The sequence below is a fragment of the Oncorhynchus nerka genome, linkage group LG25, assembly GCF_034236695.1.
Source record: "Oncorhynchus nerka isolate Pitt River linkage group LG25, Oner_Uvic_2.0, whole genome shotgun sequence".
In the NCBI taxonomy this organism is placed as follows: Eukaryota; Metazoa; Chordata; class Actinopteri; order Salmoniformes; family Salmonidae; genus Oncorhynchus; species Oncorhynchus nerka.
Window position 1 is genome coordinate 23,965,231 of NC_088420.1, and position 17,115 is coordinate 23,982,345.

At 40.9% G+C, this 17,115-nt stretch overlaps 2 protein-coding genes across 2 annotated transcripts in view; one reads left to right on the forward strand and one right to left on the reverse strand.

The window, feature by feature from the left end:
- Positions 1-84: 84 nt before the first annotated feature.
- LOC115109779 (testis-specific serine/threonine-protein kinase 6-like) lies at positions 85-8,893 on the reverse strand (the record flags this gene model as incomplete). Its single annotated transcript, XM_029635065.1, has 2 exons — positions 85-331; positions 8,358-8,893. Coding segments are annotated over 2 exons (783 nt in total), but the record flags the coding sequence as incomplete, so codon positions are not given.
- Positions 8,894-10,276: 1,383 nt separating this feature from the next.
- LOC115109254 (yjeF N-terminal domain-containing 3-like) overlaps positions 10,277-17,115 on the forward strand; it is a 72,969-nt gene continuing 66,130 nt past the window's right edge. Inside the window, exon 1 of the mRNA XM_029633971.2 lies at positions 10,277-10,483. Within this exon, the coding sequence (XP_029489831.1) occupies positions 10,428-10,483 (56 nt within the window). The 5' untranslated portion in view covers positions 10,277-10,427. The remainder of the gene's footprint in view (positions 10,484-17,115) is intronic.

The window sequence follows — 17,115 nt, forward strand, 5'->3', positions numbered from 1 at the left end:
TAGCGATCATTAACCTAAATTAACAAATGAAAGTGGTCGGATTTCCAATTAGGGTACACATGATTTAATCATGCACATCCTTGCCTATTGCAACCAAGACTGCTCTGCCACCTGTTGGATTGTCGGGCGGGAAGAAGGGCTGAACTGCAACAGATAGGCAATGAACAGCTGGCATGGCTCTTCCATGGTGACGTCATGCAGGTAGACCAAGGCCTTGCGCTGAGCGCGAGGGAGTTTGCGGACATTGGAATCGTCGTAAGGCATGCACCCAGTGACCATGACATACAGAATCACACCCAGGCTCCACACGTCATATTTCTTGGGATCGTATGTGTTGATAATGGGATATGTAGAAGGGTGAGCCGGTCAAGGATCGATTCAGACAAAGTGGTAAATTGTACGACAAGCGACAGTTTATTCAGAGTAAAGATATCTGGTACAGCGTAATTACGGCCCTTCCGTTAGCTCGCACAGAACCAGCAGGAAAAAGAGTGTTTACAATTTACACAGTCCTTATATGTGGAACAGAAAGTAGGTTGATTCTAGAAGATCGGATCTTTGGATTGGTTCAGGCTGGGGTGTAGTCTGTAGTCTTCCGCCATTGGCTCAGTTGTCTGTCCGTCATCGTAGAATCCTCTTCGGGCCTGTCTGTTCTTGGTCACACAATGTTCGGCTAGAAAGGAGATTATGTGTGTGCGCTGGTTTGTCTGCAAGCCCAGGCTGTGTGTCCTAGGCAGTTAGTGTGTGTGTGTGAGCTATCCTGTATGGGACCCAACATGCTTTACTGTGAAAATATGTTGTCTCAGTTATAGCAATGTAATAGCAGTAGGCTGGTCACCTGCATAAGAAATAGCATTTCTTTACAAATCCCTCTCTTCACATCTCCCCAGAGACGTGACAGAACCTAACTAGATCCAGACACAAAAAGAAAACTTTTCCCAGAAGGAAAAGTTTTGTGATTCCCTCTCTTCACATCTCCTAAGAGATGTGACATAAACTAGGCTAACAATTACAAAGTTTAAAATACCTTCATGTCCTCCATTTGATCCCACTATGTACTAGATTGGCTACCAGCCACCTAGGAACTTACAACCCTCATGTCAAAAGAGAACAACAGCTAATTTAAAAGCAGAACAAAAGAAAATGGTGTGAAATTTAAGTCCCCCTTTTGACACCCACAAGGGTGTCACTTATTAAAAACAGGATACAACTTTATTGTTTATTGACATGTAAGATATAGGATACAACTTTGGTCATGGAAAACAGAGTAAAGAATTATTAGAAACCATCTGGTCCTCTCAGCTACTCCTATCCTGTACCAGGTGGGCTCCTTGCCACCCAGGGACTCTAAACCTTCACAACAGGGAGAACAAACATACTGGAAAGAAAACCTATCATAAAAAATGTATAACAAGGAACTGTGGTGGTGTAAAATGTATTCTACTACCTCACCCACAGCATACCATGTGTCATCCTCAGTCAGTCCCATCCTCCCCTGAAAGCATGCTTCAGTATCGGCATCTCCCACTGGAGCATCAAGCAAAGGCATCATGCCTGAAGCCTTCACCACATCTGTAACAGACTTCTTAAAACACGGTATGATGCAAGCAGCACATCACATCAATAACAAATAATACAAGAATTAGGGTCAGAAATCCAGTAACCACCATACCAGTGTACTTACCAAACCAGGCCAAGAGAACAGACTCCTCCCCCCCCCCCCCCCCCCCCCTCATCTTAGCAGATAGTGCATCAAGCCCGCCTTAGATATACCACCATCTGGACTGGTATTATTAGGAATATACGTGCAACATTGTTTACCGAACATCTTGCAGACGTCCCCCTGACTGGCAAGAAGCATATCCAAGGCAAGTCTATTCTGTCTGGAAACCCCAGATGTGGCCTCAAGCTGTTCAGACATACTAGTGAGTGCATCACGGGAGTAATTCACAAAACGCTGTTGATTATAGTAGATCTAATTAATCCATGCAGTCTGTCTAGCATCCACCATGGCTGGACCCATAGTAGGTAGTAAGTGCCAGAGTCCATCATTCCTACCCAAGGCCTGAAACTCATGAGGAACCCCCACTGGCACTCCCAACAGGTTAGTGTGTATGTCAACTACATCCTCTGTCCATGGAGCACTACATCTATGTCTCCCATGGGATGGAATGTTTTCAGGTCCCCTGGATACAGAACCCAACAGCTGTTCAGCAGCAACATCAACAATGGTCAGTGGAATTATCAAACTGATCAGACCACACGTACCTTGCCATTCTCCTCTAAGAATGGGTCTCAGCACACTTTTGGCTCCACACATCCACCACACATCAGCCAGACCACTAGTTTGGTTTAGGCCTGTAACTGGCCAAGTGGAATTAATGGTTATGTTACTACTGCAATCAGCTTCAGGCAATCTCCCATAATCAATGCCATTACCTGTACCCGTGATGCACTTGTAATTGCCCCCATATGCCTCAACACCCCAAGAGGCCCGATGAGGAGGTACTGCAGGAAACACAAGGTTCAAAGAGAGAGGGTTGAATTGGGCTTAACCTGGTAAAAACTTCTCAGAATACACAACCACCCCTCTCCTTCTCCCACAGCAAATGGGTGTGTAGCCAGAACAGGTCTAGCATGACTACAAATAATGCAGTCCTTTCTTCTCAGGGTTTTAGCTGTGTACCTCATATAAGACAGCCACAAATTGTCCCTACCATCAAAACCAGTCTCAGTGCCTAATTGATCAATAGCCGAATAGTCTCTAACATGAATTACCTGAATGGTATTTTTAACACAGTGGTGGTAGAGTGTGTCCGGTTACCTCTGGCTTTGGCAGTACCTTAATAGAAAACACACCCATCATGTCTGTCCTCATCCTTTGTAGTCCGAGGGTGTGAGTGCCTGCATCAGAGAGCTTAATATTTTTGATGGTTAGTAGGATTTCATCACCTTTACAAAGTTCAACATTGCTCCCAGGTTTCCCCATATCATGGAAAACCTATCCACCTTTGTGGGATCCCCTATGCTATAAGGATACCCTCTTCTCCAATCCTAGAACTGTCCGAAATCGGTTATCATGTAATCTCTACTCTAACTTCCTGTCTACCCAGATCTAGGGATCTCTTATGCTTATTTTGGAACAAAATACACATCACTTAGCCAGAGCCAGACACATCTTCACTTCTATGAACAAAAACAGGGGTGACAGGACAGGGAGGGTTACTTCATTCGAGAGATGGCCCCCGGAATTATGTTAATTCCAGTTCTTCTCCCGAACACTGTTTATTGTCCGACAGTGAAAAGTGTCTTACCCTCCCGCCGTGCGATATGAATCTGGGTAGCTCTTTCAGCTAGCTGTCACCAGGGGTCTTCTATGGTCCCCAAGCCTCTGGGACTGGATTGAGTGACTTCACCTGTAGTTCACCTGTAATGCATAAAATCCTGGACATACAGGCTTGGTTAACAAACAATTTCTCATATGTTTTATCTGATTATATCTTTAACTTCTATGCCCAATTGTTAGCTTACATTTTTTAAATTATTAGTTTCTTATCCAATAGGCCCCATCCTATCCTAGACCACAATTTACCCATCCCCCTTTTGATACCTGGCTCTGCCCAGGTATCAACCTTACCTACTCTAAATAATGACTTAGGTAAGATTAGTATATTATCCTTATGTCTGACATCATCATGAAGGAGCCCCTTTTAGTTTTCCACATGTCCAATTCTCCCTTGGGCGTCAATCCAGTACCAATTCCCTGTCAAGTTTCTTATCTACTTAAGAACTATCTGCGCTACTTATATATTTTCTTAAATATATATTTACCAATTTAAACCTTTTCTCTCATATCTCTCAAATACCACTAAGCTTCTAACTGTTTGACTTTATATAAAATCATTGATTTTAGAAAAAACATGTCTATGAGTGTCAATCTCTAAAGTCCTTACATTTCCTTAATCAACCTAACAATAATCCTAATCATCACAGATGTCCTATATACCTGTTAAATTTAATACTATTTTAAAAAACTCCTAATAGTCAAACAAATTCAAAACAAATGCTTATCATATCAAAATCCTTCCTTCAGGGACCCTCAGTATTCTATCTGACAATAACATGAATTTAATATATGTTGCAAAGTGCAGAATTCCTTATCTACAGTAATTTATCACCCCTAAGAACTGAAACTTATTTTTCTATGTAATTCCCTGCCCTATTGGCTTAATATATCTCCTATCCCAACCTCAATGTATCTTATCTTCCCCTGTTTATTCTCAATGATAAATAGGGTTCTTTTTTCTCTGTTAATAGCCCATTCAAAAACTTCACAGCTAATGTTGTAAAACAGAATCCTGAACCACTTTCTCATTTGCAGTTCAAACAATAATTCTAACCTCCTAACCTAAACTCCTTTATAATGAATTTACCTTAAAACTAGTAACTCAATATGACCACATTCATTATACCAATGACTCTCCCCTGAGGCTGATCAGACCTCAGAAGACAGTCATGATAAGGTCAATAAGTCAACCCACCCATTTATAGTCAAGTTCTATACTACATTAGACATATTAAAGAACCCTTTATCCTTAAAATCTAAATTCACTTGTGTAATTTAAAACTCATAAAATAAAAACTCATAAAGTTCCATATTTGAGCGTGCCTCTTTAAAATACCTTTGCACCAAAACAAATAGTCCTGACAAATGTTTTATGTGTATATATTTGCAAACCTTAATGATTAATCAAAACTTCCAGGCCTTTCCAATTTGGTCGTTTATGGCCTCATTCTCCCCAAGATTATAATCCCAGATATTTACTAAAAATAACGTATTTTCCCTTGGCTCCTTCAACTCACATTTACATCTCAATAAAACAAAACACCATCTGCGTGTTCCTCTAGGAAAAACAACTTGCCCCTGTTACGTATGTCTACGTATCAAGGGAAATGCTCAAATAACCAAATTCAACCTAGCTAGTTTCCCGAAACATATACAATTATGTTTTACTATAGAGGTTGCTTTTCACCATTAATACCCTGACACTGTTCCACATAATGGAAACAGTGCTCAAATTCACTGGTGTTACATAAACGATCAAACCAAGAATCAATAACCATCAGAATCCATTATCACGATGTTTTATGATTCAGACATTCAATCTATCTTTCTCATGGCCTAATTACAGTCCAAATAAACGCCACAAATCAATGATACCCACCTAGCGAATCAGCTGCTAGTTTTTAGCATCTTTCCTGATGATTTACATACTCCTTTTAAAAATGTATTTCGAAATGTTTATCAACTTCTGAAAAGTGACTCAACAATAATGCACGCATTTCCTTCTAAAAGACACAAACCATTTTCTCCGTTACCCCCAGTCAAGACATCATTTCCGTGGCGACGGAAACCTCGCGAGTGATGTCATCAACAAGCGCTCAATCTTGACTCATTTCGCAACGATTTTCAACTCATTGTAAATAATGGTTGGCTGTCTGCAACAACAGTATTTCGGGTTCGATAAACCAAACCTAATTTATCACATCTGTTGAATCCTGAATTAGAGTTTACAACATCAATCAACATCTCTCAATTCGCTAATCTTATAAAAACATTTAGATGGACACAAATCTATCGTAATTGTTCCCCCGTTATTTTTCAGAATTAATTTGATTTAAGTTACTGTCTCGTCTTTGATTTAGCATTTTAATTACGACTCTTTTCCCAATGTATTATTCCCAACAAATCATTTAGTGAACAGACATCGTCTTGCATCAAAATCTCCGTTCTTATATTAAGTTGAATGACTTAGTCTTTCAATTTGAACCAAACAAACTATTTAAAATGTTCAGTTTATATCTTATACCAATACAAGTGACTATAACTTCCTCTGCAAAACAATTAGTTTAATTACAACCAAAAACTCAGACATATATAATTATTTTTTACACCTCAGCTGGGAACCGAACCCTGGACTGCAGGTTGTGAGACTGTTACACTCACCACTATACCACCAATGCTATGGAACTGAGATTCTCCGCAAATAGACCCAATTTACAGTTATCTGTATTTGTTACTCCGGCATCTGAACAACAGAAAATAGCACTAATTTAAATGCCCAAAGTTTTCCCTCAATTAGGATTCTCATTAATCTCGCTCCCTTCGTATCTGACCCTTCTTTTTCTTTACCCAATTGTCACCTCTTACCTTTCCCTCAGTTAAACTACAATATTGGTGGTCTTTTGTAGGGAGTGTTTACACTCCCGGGCGAAATGTTCAATTTCGTTACAATTGTAGCATTTCAGCTGGCTATTTTCTCTGTTACCTCCTCCTGTCGCTCTGTCTTCTAACATTGCCATCAAGAACTCATTTTTCCCATTTTCTCTTTTTCTTTTTTTTTTTCTGCCTGTCCGTGCTGTTCATGGTGGACAGCATATATTTTTACCTCCGCTGAAGTTACCAACCCACACCCCACTAAATTATTTTTCACCTCCTTACTGATTTCGACGCGCATTCCAGTTAAAAAGGCTATTTTTAGCTGTTGATTATAAGGGGTATTTTGACCCCCGGGGCTGGTTCTGGCATACCACTGTTAGCATTGAATACATCTTTTAAACGTTCTAGATACTGACTGACTGTCTCACCTTCTCCCTGTCTACATTCAGTTACATTAGAAAATCGGCGTGTCGTGGTAATGTTCTGTTAGGTTAGCGCATAATTCTGTAATTTTTTGCCCTGAATGGCTCTCCAGGTCCCGCACTCCACTGTATAATGTCCCCATTATTCCCCGTTGGCACCTAGGCCCCGCGCACAGCAAACCAATCCTTTCCCACTATGGTTCTAACTGCTCTTTCCAACTAACCACCAACAATTTTAATGGAAATGATTACAACCACATTGCATTTTAATATAAACAGTTACAAATACACGTTATATCTCTGACCCCTATCAGCCGACCCCTATCATACCGGTCCTACCGGATTTTACTGACCCCTATCGTGCTGACCCCTATCAGAATTAAAATACACGTTATCTCTCTGACCCCTATCAGCTGACCCCTATCAGACCGAACTTAGCGGATTTACTGGATAGAATTCAACTCCATCCTGGATAGAATTCAATTTTATCCCCTACTGACCCCTATCAGAATTATTACACATGTCCGACCCCTATCAGTGGACCTCTATCAGACTGGCCTCGACCGGGTCGCGGGACAAAATTACAATTTGTCCCCTCGGCGCCAGGTTTAATGAATAGTAATTAACTATCCCCTCACTGATCTCTATCCCTGACCCCTATCGGAACTATCCAGGCCTCAAGTGATCTCTCATCAATTGAAAGCTATCAGACTGGCCTAGACCGGGTTGCGGGACAAAATTACAATTTATCCCCTCGGCGCCAGATTTAATGAATAGTAATTAACTATCCCCTTACTGATATCTCATCAATGATTTATATCACTCCGGCCGTCGCCGGTTTGTTACCACATATGTTTACTTCACTGTTCTTTCGACTCGTCAGCAAATTATAAATTTACACAAGAATTCATACTTACTCGGTGATACTGATCAAAATTTAGACAGACTATACGACAATATGCAAAGTTTGATTTAACAGGTTTTGCTTACCTTATTTATGGTGCACCGTGAGATCAGTTTCCCGAGTTGAGCAGAATTGTTGCCCACCCCCGAAAAGTCTTCACTCGTCCTCCGTGAAACGTCCGTTCACCAACTCACCCTCTCACACCCAAATCAACTCACTTCGACTGGACCGTTAGTTAACCATCCTCCTGATACCAAGTTTCTGTTGATAATGGGATATCTAGAAGGGTGAGCCGGTCAAGGATCGATTCAGACAAAGTGGTAAATTGTACGACAAGCGACAGTTTATTCAGAGTAAAGATATCTGATACAGCGTAATTACGGCCCTTCCGTTAGCTCGCACAGAACCAGCAGGAAAAAGAGCGTTTACAATTTACACAGTCCTTATATGTGGAACAGAAAGTAGGTTGATTCTAGAAGATCGGATCTTTGGATTGGTTCAGGCTGGGGTGTAGTCTGTAGTCTTCCGCCATTGGCTCAGTTGTCTGTCCGTCATCGTAGAATCCTCTTCGGGCCTGTCTGTTCTTGGTCACACAATGTTCGGCTAGAAAGGAGATCATGTGTGTGCGCTGGTTTGTCTGCAAGCCCAGGCTGTGTGTCCTAGGCAGTTAGTGTGTGTAATGTGTGTGTGTGTGTGAGCTATCCTGTATAGGACCCAACATGCTTTACTGTGAAAATACGTTGTCTCAGTTATAGCAATGTAATAGCAGTAGGCTGGTCACCTGCATAAGAAATAGCATTTCTTTACATATGGAACTCCAAGCAGTACCTCGGGTGCGGCGTAGGCCGCGGAACCACAGTAAGTGCTGCTAAGCTCAGGATAGCCCATGGCAAACCTCCCAAAACCAAAGTCCGTGATCTTGACTTTGTTGTCCCTTGTCAGTAGTACATTCTCACATTTCATGTCTCGGTGGACGATGTTGTGTTGATGGAGATAGTTCACAGCACTGACAATCTGGGAGAACATGGTCTTGGCTTGGACAATGGGGATGGAATTTACCTCTTGGATTTTTTGGAGAAGGTCCGTTGTTGCCGCTTCCATCACGATGTATAGTCGGCCGATGCAAACCTCGATGAATTCGTGCACATGGACAATATTGTCATGTCTCACTTCCCTCAGAAGCGTCAGCTCCCTGGGTAGAAACTTGTGGATAAAGTCGTGAGGCGCCTTTTTGCGGTCCACAATTTTTATGGCGACCTCGGAATTGTGTTTCTTTGAGCTTGCCAGTTTGACTTTGGAGTAGCTTCCCTCACCGATTGTCACCCCCAATTTGTAGCCCTTCCGTACACATGTTCAAAAAGGTATGTATGACTTTCTGCTCTTCAAAATTTGTCTGGCTGTTGCCCCATCGGGTCATGAACGCCGGTGGTCGCACGCTCTTCGACCAATTTGAGGAACAGTTAGGTGTCTCAGGTGGCCGTGACAACGGTGAGATAAAAAACATTGGAGACACATTGATAAGGTCACGGTCGTGTTTGCGCGTGTATTATGACGACATTATGACAACCATAGACATTAAAACTAGCTAAACCTGCCAGCACATGAGGGTTTATCGTCAGTGGCATGTTGGGGCTTAGCCTAAATAATCACATATTACTGACTCTGATCAATAATTAATAAATGTTTATATTATTTTGTCTACTTGGCTGTATGAAATGCAACAATCCCTCTAATTGTATTTTGTTAGCTGTAATGTCTTAATATGACCTCAGGGTGGTAGACCGCACCAAGAATCTCCTTGGCCTCATGCATGTGTCTGTCTTTATTAATACACAGGTACAGCTGTTTGGGTTCCTTTTTTTTACAAGAACTTACTCAATAGAAGGAACAAAAAGGAACGAGTCTAATCTACATTTCCCCCAAAATTGGTGTCCAGGTGAGTGTCTTCCCATTGTCCTGTCACTCACCACACTATACAAACTGACCAAAAACAACTGGACTTTCAATTGTTCATAAAATGAGCAGGCTGTTGGCTCACTGTTAACTAGAACTTCATAGCGCAGGCCTGCTGGAATGTAGAACAGGCTAGAATGTTGTGAGCAGCACTGACCTTTCCTGCACAATGTGAGCTATTGTTTGATATCTCGACCAAGTTAGGAGCCACAGCCCTTGGCTTGGTAGCTATTGGCAATGGTTGTTTTTACTGTACTGTATACACTTCTGCTTATGGAGGTTGTGTGTGTGTTTGCGTCATAGACTTGCATGCATAATTTGTGTGTGTGTGTGCAGTTGGGGATTTACCATAAACATGTTTTATTCTCTTTCATGCTTCAAACACATATAACCACGATCCCATCTACTTCAAGTTTCAGGCACAGATTAAACCATCATTATATTCAATGCAATATATTCATCTGGTATATATGGGATTTTGTGAATGTTGTATTATGCTCAATGCCACCAAAGATTTCAAATTTGTCTATATACATTTGTATACATTTCCAGCCTCCCCCTCTATAAGATGACAGGCATTGTTATTGTGTCTGTGTGATTGTAATCTGCAGAGCTTTGAGGCATTCCCCACTCTACTCCAGTTTCTCCACAGAGGGTTTGTTGGTTTTGCCACTGAGGGGGGCAGTACTTTCTGTCTGAGCTTCTACGACTCACCGCAGGCTGGGCCAATCAGCTGGCTACGTCCATATCTCCCTGCGTCTTAATTGGCTGTCTCTCTCAGAGAAGGGCTGCTGATACAAACATGAGAGCGAGCGTTCTGCGTGGGAAATAGCAGGCAGAGAGAGAACAAGAGTGTATTCTGTAAAGCAGTGCAGCTCATTCTACCCTCCTTCTGCGTATGTACTGAATCCTCCCAGGCTGCCAAAAGATGAACCACAGCTCGACTGAACCGGCGGAGACCATCGAGCTACTGCGGTATCTCAGGTAAGGCACTTAGCAGAATTAGGGCAACACAGCTATTCCTGCTCTCAATTTACAAAAATGATCCAATGCTGGCTGGCAGTAGCCTACATCTTTTATGATGGATTGTGAACTCTGTTTTACACATCCTGCTTGTAAATGTCAACGGACCTTTTGATAGCTGATGGCGTATGAGCTTTTATGTTTTTACATTGTAGACATTAAGTTGGGTGTGTGATGTAGGTTTGCATCCAGAGAGGTGGTTCTCTGTGTAGAGACAAGTGTCCTGTGTAGAGACAGTGTCCAGAGCAGTCCCCCCTGTGGCTGCCGACTGCATTCATTACTGTACTTTTATGCAACAGATAACAAAACCTGTCACACCAACTCATGTTTCTCTCGCAGCCCTGAGAGAAAAAGAACAAAGGGGACTCATATCAAGGCGGTTTGAACACAATTGCAGCCGAGAGTATTTTTCAGTGACAATATATTTGTGTCGTTAGACAATTTGATAATGATTTCTCTCTGATATGAAAGATAAGGTCCTTATGCTTCCAAAACTGTTCCGCAAGTGATGCGTGTTCATGTTCAGACCAAGCACAGAAGACACCTTCGTCCAATGACTCTTATGTGTAATGTAATGTAATGGAACTGTCATGATCAAGGGCTAAGGTGATACCTGCTAGGGCTTGATTCTGCTGCCTGCCTGTCAGGTACTGATTTGGAGCAGGAGATCCCTGTCTGTCTAAGACAGAAGACTAAGTTCTAGGCTGATTGTAATACACTGTGTTGATATGAAAGAGGATGATGGACTCTATAATGTACATTATTTATAAATGTATGGAGTTTTTATATATATATAACCATAACTCTGAATACAATTTGCATACATTGAGCTAAGAGTATTGCTTTTAGTACCTTGATCAGATATTGGCAGAGACTACGGACAAAACACACATCTGCCCTAGAAAATCTAACTGTTCCTGCTGCGTGTATTCTAGGCAGTTCCAACCTCTCTCCACCTGTCTTCCTTAGCGGGATCAAGATGCCTGAATTAATTATAATTACTGTTCCTGTGATTGAATCAGCCAATCATGTTTAATTTAGTATGCTAACCATGTCCCTGCTGCCGTCCTAAAGTGTCATTTCATCACTTCTAAATCAGGGATGCATGTTAGCTAATCAGGCCATTACATGGCTCTCGAATGGTGTAGCGGTCTAAGGCACTGTATCTCAGTGCAAGAGGCGTCACTATAGTACCTGGTTCGAATTCCGTCTGTATCACATCCGGCCGTGATTGGGAGTCCCATAGGATGGCGCACAATTGGCCCAGCGTCGTCGGGTTTTGGCCGGAGTAGGCCGTCATTGTAAATAAGAATTTGTTCTTAACTGACTTGCCTAGTAAAATAAAAATAACAGCATGACAGTGGTACCTGGAGGTGGGCACCTCAGAGCCTCAGAGGTTACACTCATCCACATGTCCACATAGTCCAATATAAAAAATAAATACATTTCAATATATTTCACTTAAAATGCCTTAAATGTATTCCAGAGATATTAAATGTATTCCAGAGATATTAAATGTATTCCAGAGATATTACATATTAAATGTATTCCAGAGATGCATGGACATTTGCATTTTTGCTCAAATGCATGACAATTCCAGAAATGCATGGCTATCTGGTCTACAGGGTGGCCAAGGTATTTCCTAATTCGGCATATGACATAGTTTGCCCCTTCAGAGGATTCTTAAATGAGTCTTTACGTATTGACCAGTAGCTAGGTTTCCATCCAATTGGTGACACATTTTGATGCGAATATTCCAAAATCTGCATAAACAAAATAGGTGCATTTCCCCATCATTGGTGTTTCCACCAAACTGACCTGTTGCAGATAAAGCAGTGCGTGATGATGTAGGGCACAAAATGTAGTTTTTCACTTCCGCTTTCATGTACAGAATAAAAATAAAAAACAATCGTTTTGTCACAAACATTTGTATTAAATAGCAAATGTGCTTACTTTGGTCTTGGTACGTGCGCTCCAGCCAACAGTTTCCAGATACAGTGGGTATGCTAGTCTATATGATGAGATTATTATGGATAAAAATGAGAATATGTTCATTTGTCAATCATCGATCATCATGTCACAATAAGGCCATCGATATTTTTGGAAAGGAGTATCAAGATCATCGTGCACTTTCACAACACTGTGAAGTTGATCATAATTTATGTCGTCCGTAGCCTACTAAACTGCATGTTTTCTCAAATCGTAGTGCGAGGACCACACAACATATCATCGTGTGAGTTTATTTCGATATGATGGTTATTATATCAATATTTGCGCATAAAGCCGTTTCTCGCATAATACATTTTACAGACAAAAAACATCCCACCATGTCGAACGAACAAATTGTCGTCATTTATAAAATTGTACCAAAACTTCCCGTTTCTATCACAGCTATCGTGACAGTAAAACATATCTAATGGTATGACTTTACACTCATGAAAACTGTGGATGGAAACATGGTTAGTGGAGATGATTTAAATTGTTATGGTGAGTAAAAAAACTAAGTTTTGTTAAACGTCATAAAACAGTTGCCATCTCAAGAGGTTACATAAAAAAGGACTTTAGGAAGTGCCTGTCTTCAGTTTAATTAAATTATGAAAAAATCTAGTGCCCAAGATGTGAAAGACCTGGAGCCACTACATGACTAATAATGTATCATGTTTGGAGTAATTTTTGTAGTCATTTGAATGCATTATAGTGCTTTTGGTATGTGTCAAGTACAATAAAAAATCAATGTTGACAAAATATATTGTAGCTGTGTCAGCCTATTAGAGGATCTGGAGGCGTGGCTTGTTGGAGGCCTTGTATCAGCTCTCTTTGGGTTAACCACATGCCGGTGTCATGCCAGTTTAATTTTGATGTTGTACTCTGTTAAAGGTGACGCCAAGGCTGTCACTATTTCGCCCACCTACCTAATACCACCCCTTAGCCCCAGTTAATATTGCATATATGGTATTGTGTTTGTCTTGGTTTTTTTACCCTGTATTATAAACGCCCTTACCATAGAATCTTTCCCCCTTTAGAAATCAAATTGTATCGTGAAATGCTTACTTACAAGCCCTTAACCAACAATGCCGTTTTTAAGAAAACCATCTGAAACTCATAGCTTCCTGCCCTTTATTTCTTTATTCCCATGTCGCTTAATGTTTCCATGTACGGCACCAGTCAAAAGTTTGGACACACCTGCTCATTCATCGTTTTACCGTTAATTGTACTATTTTCATGAAGATCAGTCAATCTGGAAAATGTTTCAAGTGCCGTAACAAAAACCATTAAGCGCTATGATGAAACTGTCTCTCATGAGGACCACCACAGGAAAGGAAGACCCAGAATTACCTCTGCTGCAGATGTGCAGTTAACTCTAATAACCTTATCCTCAGATTGCAGCCCAAATAAATGCTTCACAGAGTTTAAGTAACAGACACATCTCAACATTAACTGTTCAGAGGAGACTGTGACTTTGTGAATCAGGCAGCTATGGTTGAATAGCTGCAGAGAAACCACTACTAAAGGACACCAATAATAAGAGTCTTGCTTGGGCCAAGAAACACAAGCAATGGACATTTAGACCAGTGGAAATCCGTCCTTTGGTCTGATGAGTCCAAATGTGAGATTTTTGGTTCCAACAGCCGTATCTTTTCGAGACGCAGAGTAGGTGAACAGAATGATCTCTGCATGTGTGGTTCCCACCGTGAAGCATGGAGGAAGAGGTGTGATGGTGCTTTGCCGGTGATTTATTTAGAATTCAAGGCACACTTAAGCATGGCTACAAATGCATTCTGCAGCAATACTCCTTCCCATCTGGTTTGTGCTTAGTGGGACTATCATTTGTTTTTCAACAGGACAAATTTATTTTATTTTTTATTTTACCTTTATTTAACTAGGCAGTTAAGAACAAATTCTTATTTTCAATGAAGGCCTAGGAACAGTGGGTTGACTGCCTGTTCAGGGGCAGAACGACAGATTTGTACCTTGTCAGCTCGGGGGTTTGAACTTGCAACCTTTCGGTTACTAGTCCAACACTCTAACCACTAGGCTACCCTGCCGCCCCAGAATAGCCAACAGACCTCCAGGCTGTGTAAGGGCTATTTAACCAAGAAGTAGAGTGATGGAGTGCTGCATCAGATGACCTGTTGGAAAAACATTCCAGGTGAAGCTGGTTGAGAGAATGCCAAGAGTGTGCAAAGCTGTCATCAAGGCAAAGGGTCAAATTGATCAGAAATACAGTGTAGACATTGTTATTGTTGTAAATTACTATTGTAGCTGGAAACTGCAGATTTTTTTATGGAATATCTACAAAGGCTTACACCAGTCTCAACATCAGCAATGAAGAGCTGACTCCGGGATGTTGGCCTTCTAGGCAGAGTTGCAAAGAAAAAGCCATATCTCAGACTGGCCAATAAAAATAAAAGATTAAGATGGGCCAAAGAACACAGACACTGGACAGAGGAACTCTGCATCCCGGAGTCACCTCTTCACTGTTGACGTTGAGACTGGTGTTTTGCGGGTACTATTTAATGAACGTGCCAGTTGAGGACTTGTGAGGCGTCTGTTTCTCAAACTAGAGACACTAATGTACTTGTCCTCTTGCTCAGTTGTGCACCGGGGCCTCCCACTCCTCTTTCTATTCTGGTTAGAGCAAGTTAGCGCTTTCTGTGAAGGGAGTAGTACACAGCGTTGTACGAGATCTTCAGTTCTTTGGCAATTTCTCACATGGAATAGCCTTCATTTCTATGAACAAGAATAGACTGACGAGTTTCAGAAGAAAGTCCTTTGTTTCTGGCCATTTTGAACCTGTAATCAAACCCACAAATGCTGATGCTCCAGATACTCAACTAGTCTAAAGAAGGCCAGTTTTATTGCTTCTTTAATCAGGACAACATAATTGCTAACATAATTGCAAAAAGGGTTTTCTAATGATCAATTAACCTTTTAAAATTATAAACTTGGATTAACAACGTGCCATTGGAACACAGGAGTGATGGTTGCTGATAATGGGCCTCTGTACGCCTATGTAGATATTCCATAAAACATCTGACGTTTACAGCTACAATAGTCATTTACAACATGAACAATGTGTACCCTGTATTTCTGATCAATTTGATGTTATTTTAATCTACAAGAAGTGTGCTTTTCTTTCAAAAACAAGGACTTTTCTACGTGACCCCAAACTTTTGAATGGTAGTGTATATATTTACAAAGTATATCGATGAATACATGTGAAAATATATTTTTACGGTATGATATTTGTGCGTCTAACTTCCTCATTCCTCATTATTCATAATCCATTCAGGACTGCCCATTACTAATGGTAGCATTCACAATGTAGAAGTGTTTAGAAACATATTGTAATCTTATTTACAATAAAAGTGACTCCAAAATGACACTACATTATTTACCATTAATTTCTATTGGGCATAAGATAATCTAAAACGCGACCATACCAAACAGCAAATGCATCCAACAAGTTTGTAGAGTCACAAACTTGATGTAATCATTCTGTGATATGAATATGGGTCCAAATACTAAACTTTTGATTACTTTAGTAAACAAATGTGAATTTGTCACAATACTTTTGGCCTCCTAAAATTGGGGACTATGTACAAAAAGGCTTTAATTTCTAAATGGTTCACCCGATACGGATGAAAATTCCCTCAAATTAATGCTGAAAGTCCACACGTTAACCTTAAAGTCATTGTATCATTTCAAATCCAAAATGCTGGAGTACAGAGCCTATATCACTGTCCCAATAATTACCACTGTATACAGTGGGGCAAAAAAGTATTTAGTCAGCCACCAATTGTGCAAGTTCTCCCACTTAAAAAGATGAGAGGGACCTGTAATTTTCATCATAGGTACACTTCAACTATGACAGACAAAATGAGGGGAAAAATCCAGAAAATCACATTGTAGGATTTTTAATGAATTTATTTGCAAATTATGGTGGAAAATAAGTATTTGGTCACCTACAAACAAGCAAGATTACTGGCTCGCACAGACCTGTAACTTCTTCTTTAAGAGGCTCCTCTCCTCCACTCATTACCTGTATTAATGTCACCTGTTTGAACTTGTTATAAAAGACACCTGTCCACAACCTCAAACAGTCACACTCCAAACTCCACTATGGCCAAGACCAAATAGCTGTCAAAGGACACCAGAAACAAAATGGTAGACCTGCACCAGGCTGGGAAGACTGAATCTGCAATAGGTAAGCAGCTTGGTTTGAAGAAATCAACTGTGGGAGCAATTATTAGGAAATGGAAGACATACAAGACCACTGATAATCTCCCTCAATCTGGGGCTCCACGCAAGATCTCACCCCGTGGTGTCAAAATGATCACAAGAACGGTGAGCAAAAATCCCAGAACCACATGGGGAACCACCTAGTGAATGACCTGCAGAGAGCTGGGACCAAAGTAACAAAGCCTACCATGAGTAACACACTACGCCGCCAGAGACTCAAATCCTGCAGTGCCAGACGTGTCGCTCTGCTTAAGCCAGTACATGTCCAGGCCCGTCTGAAGTTTGCTAGAAAGCATTTGGATGATCCAGAAGAAGATTGGGAGAATGTCATATGGTCAGATGAAACCAAA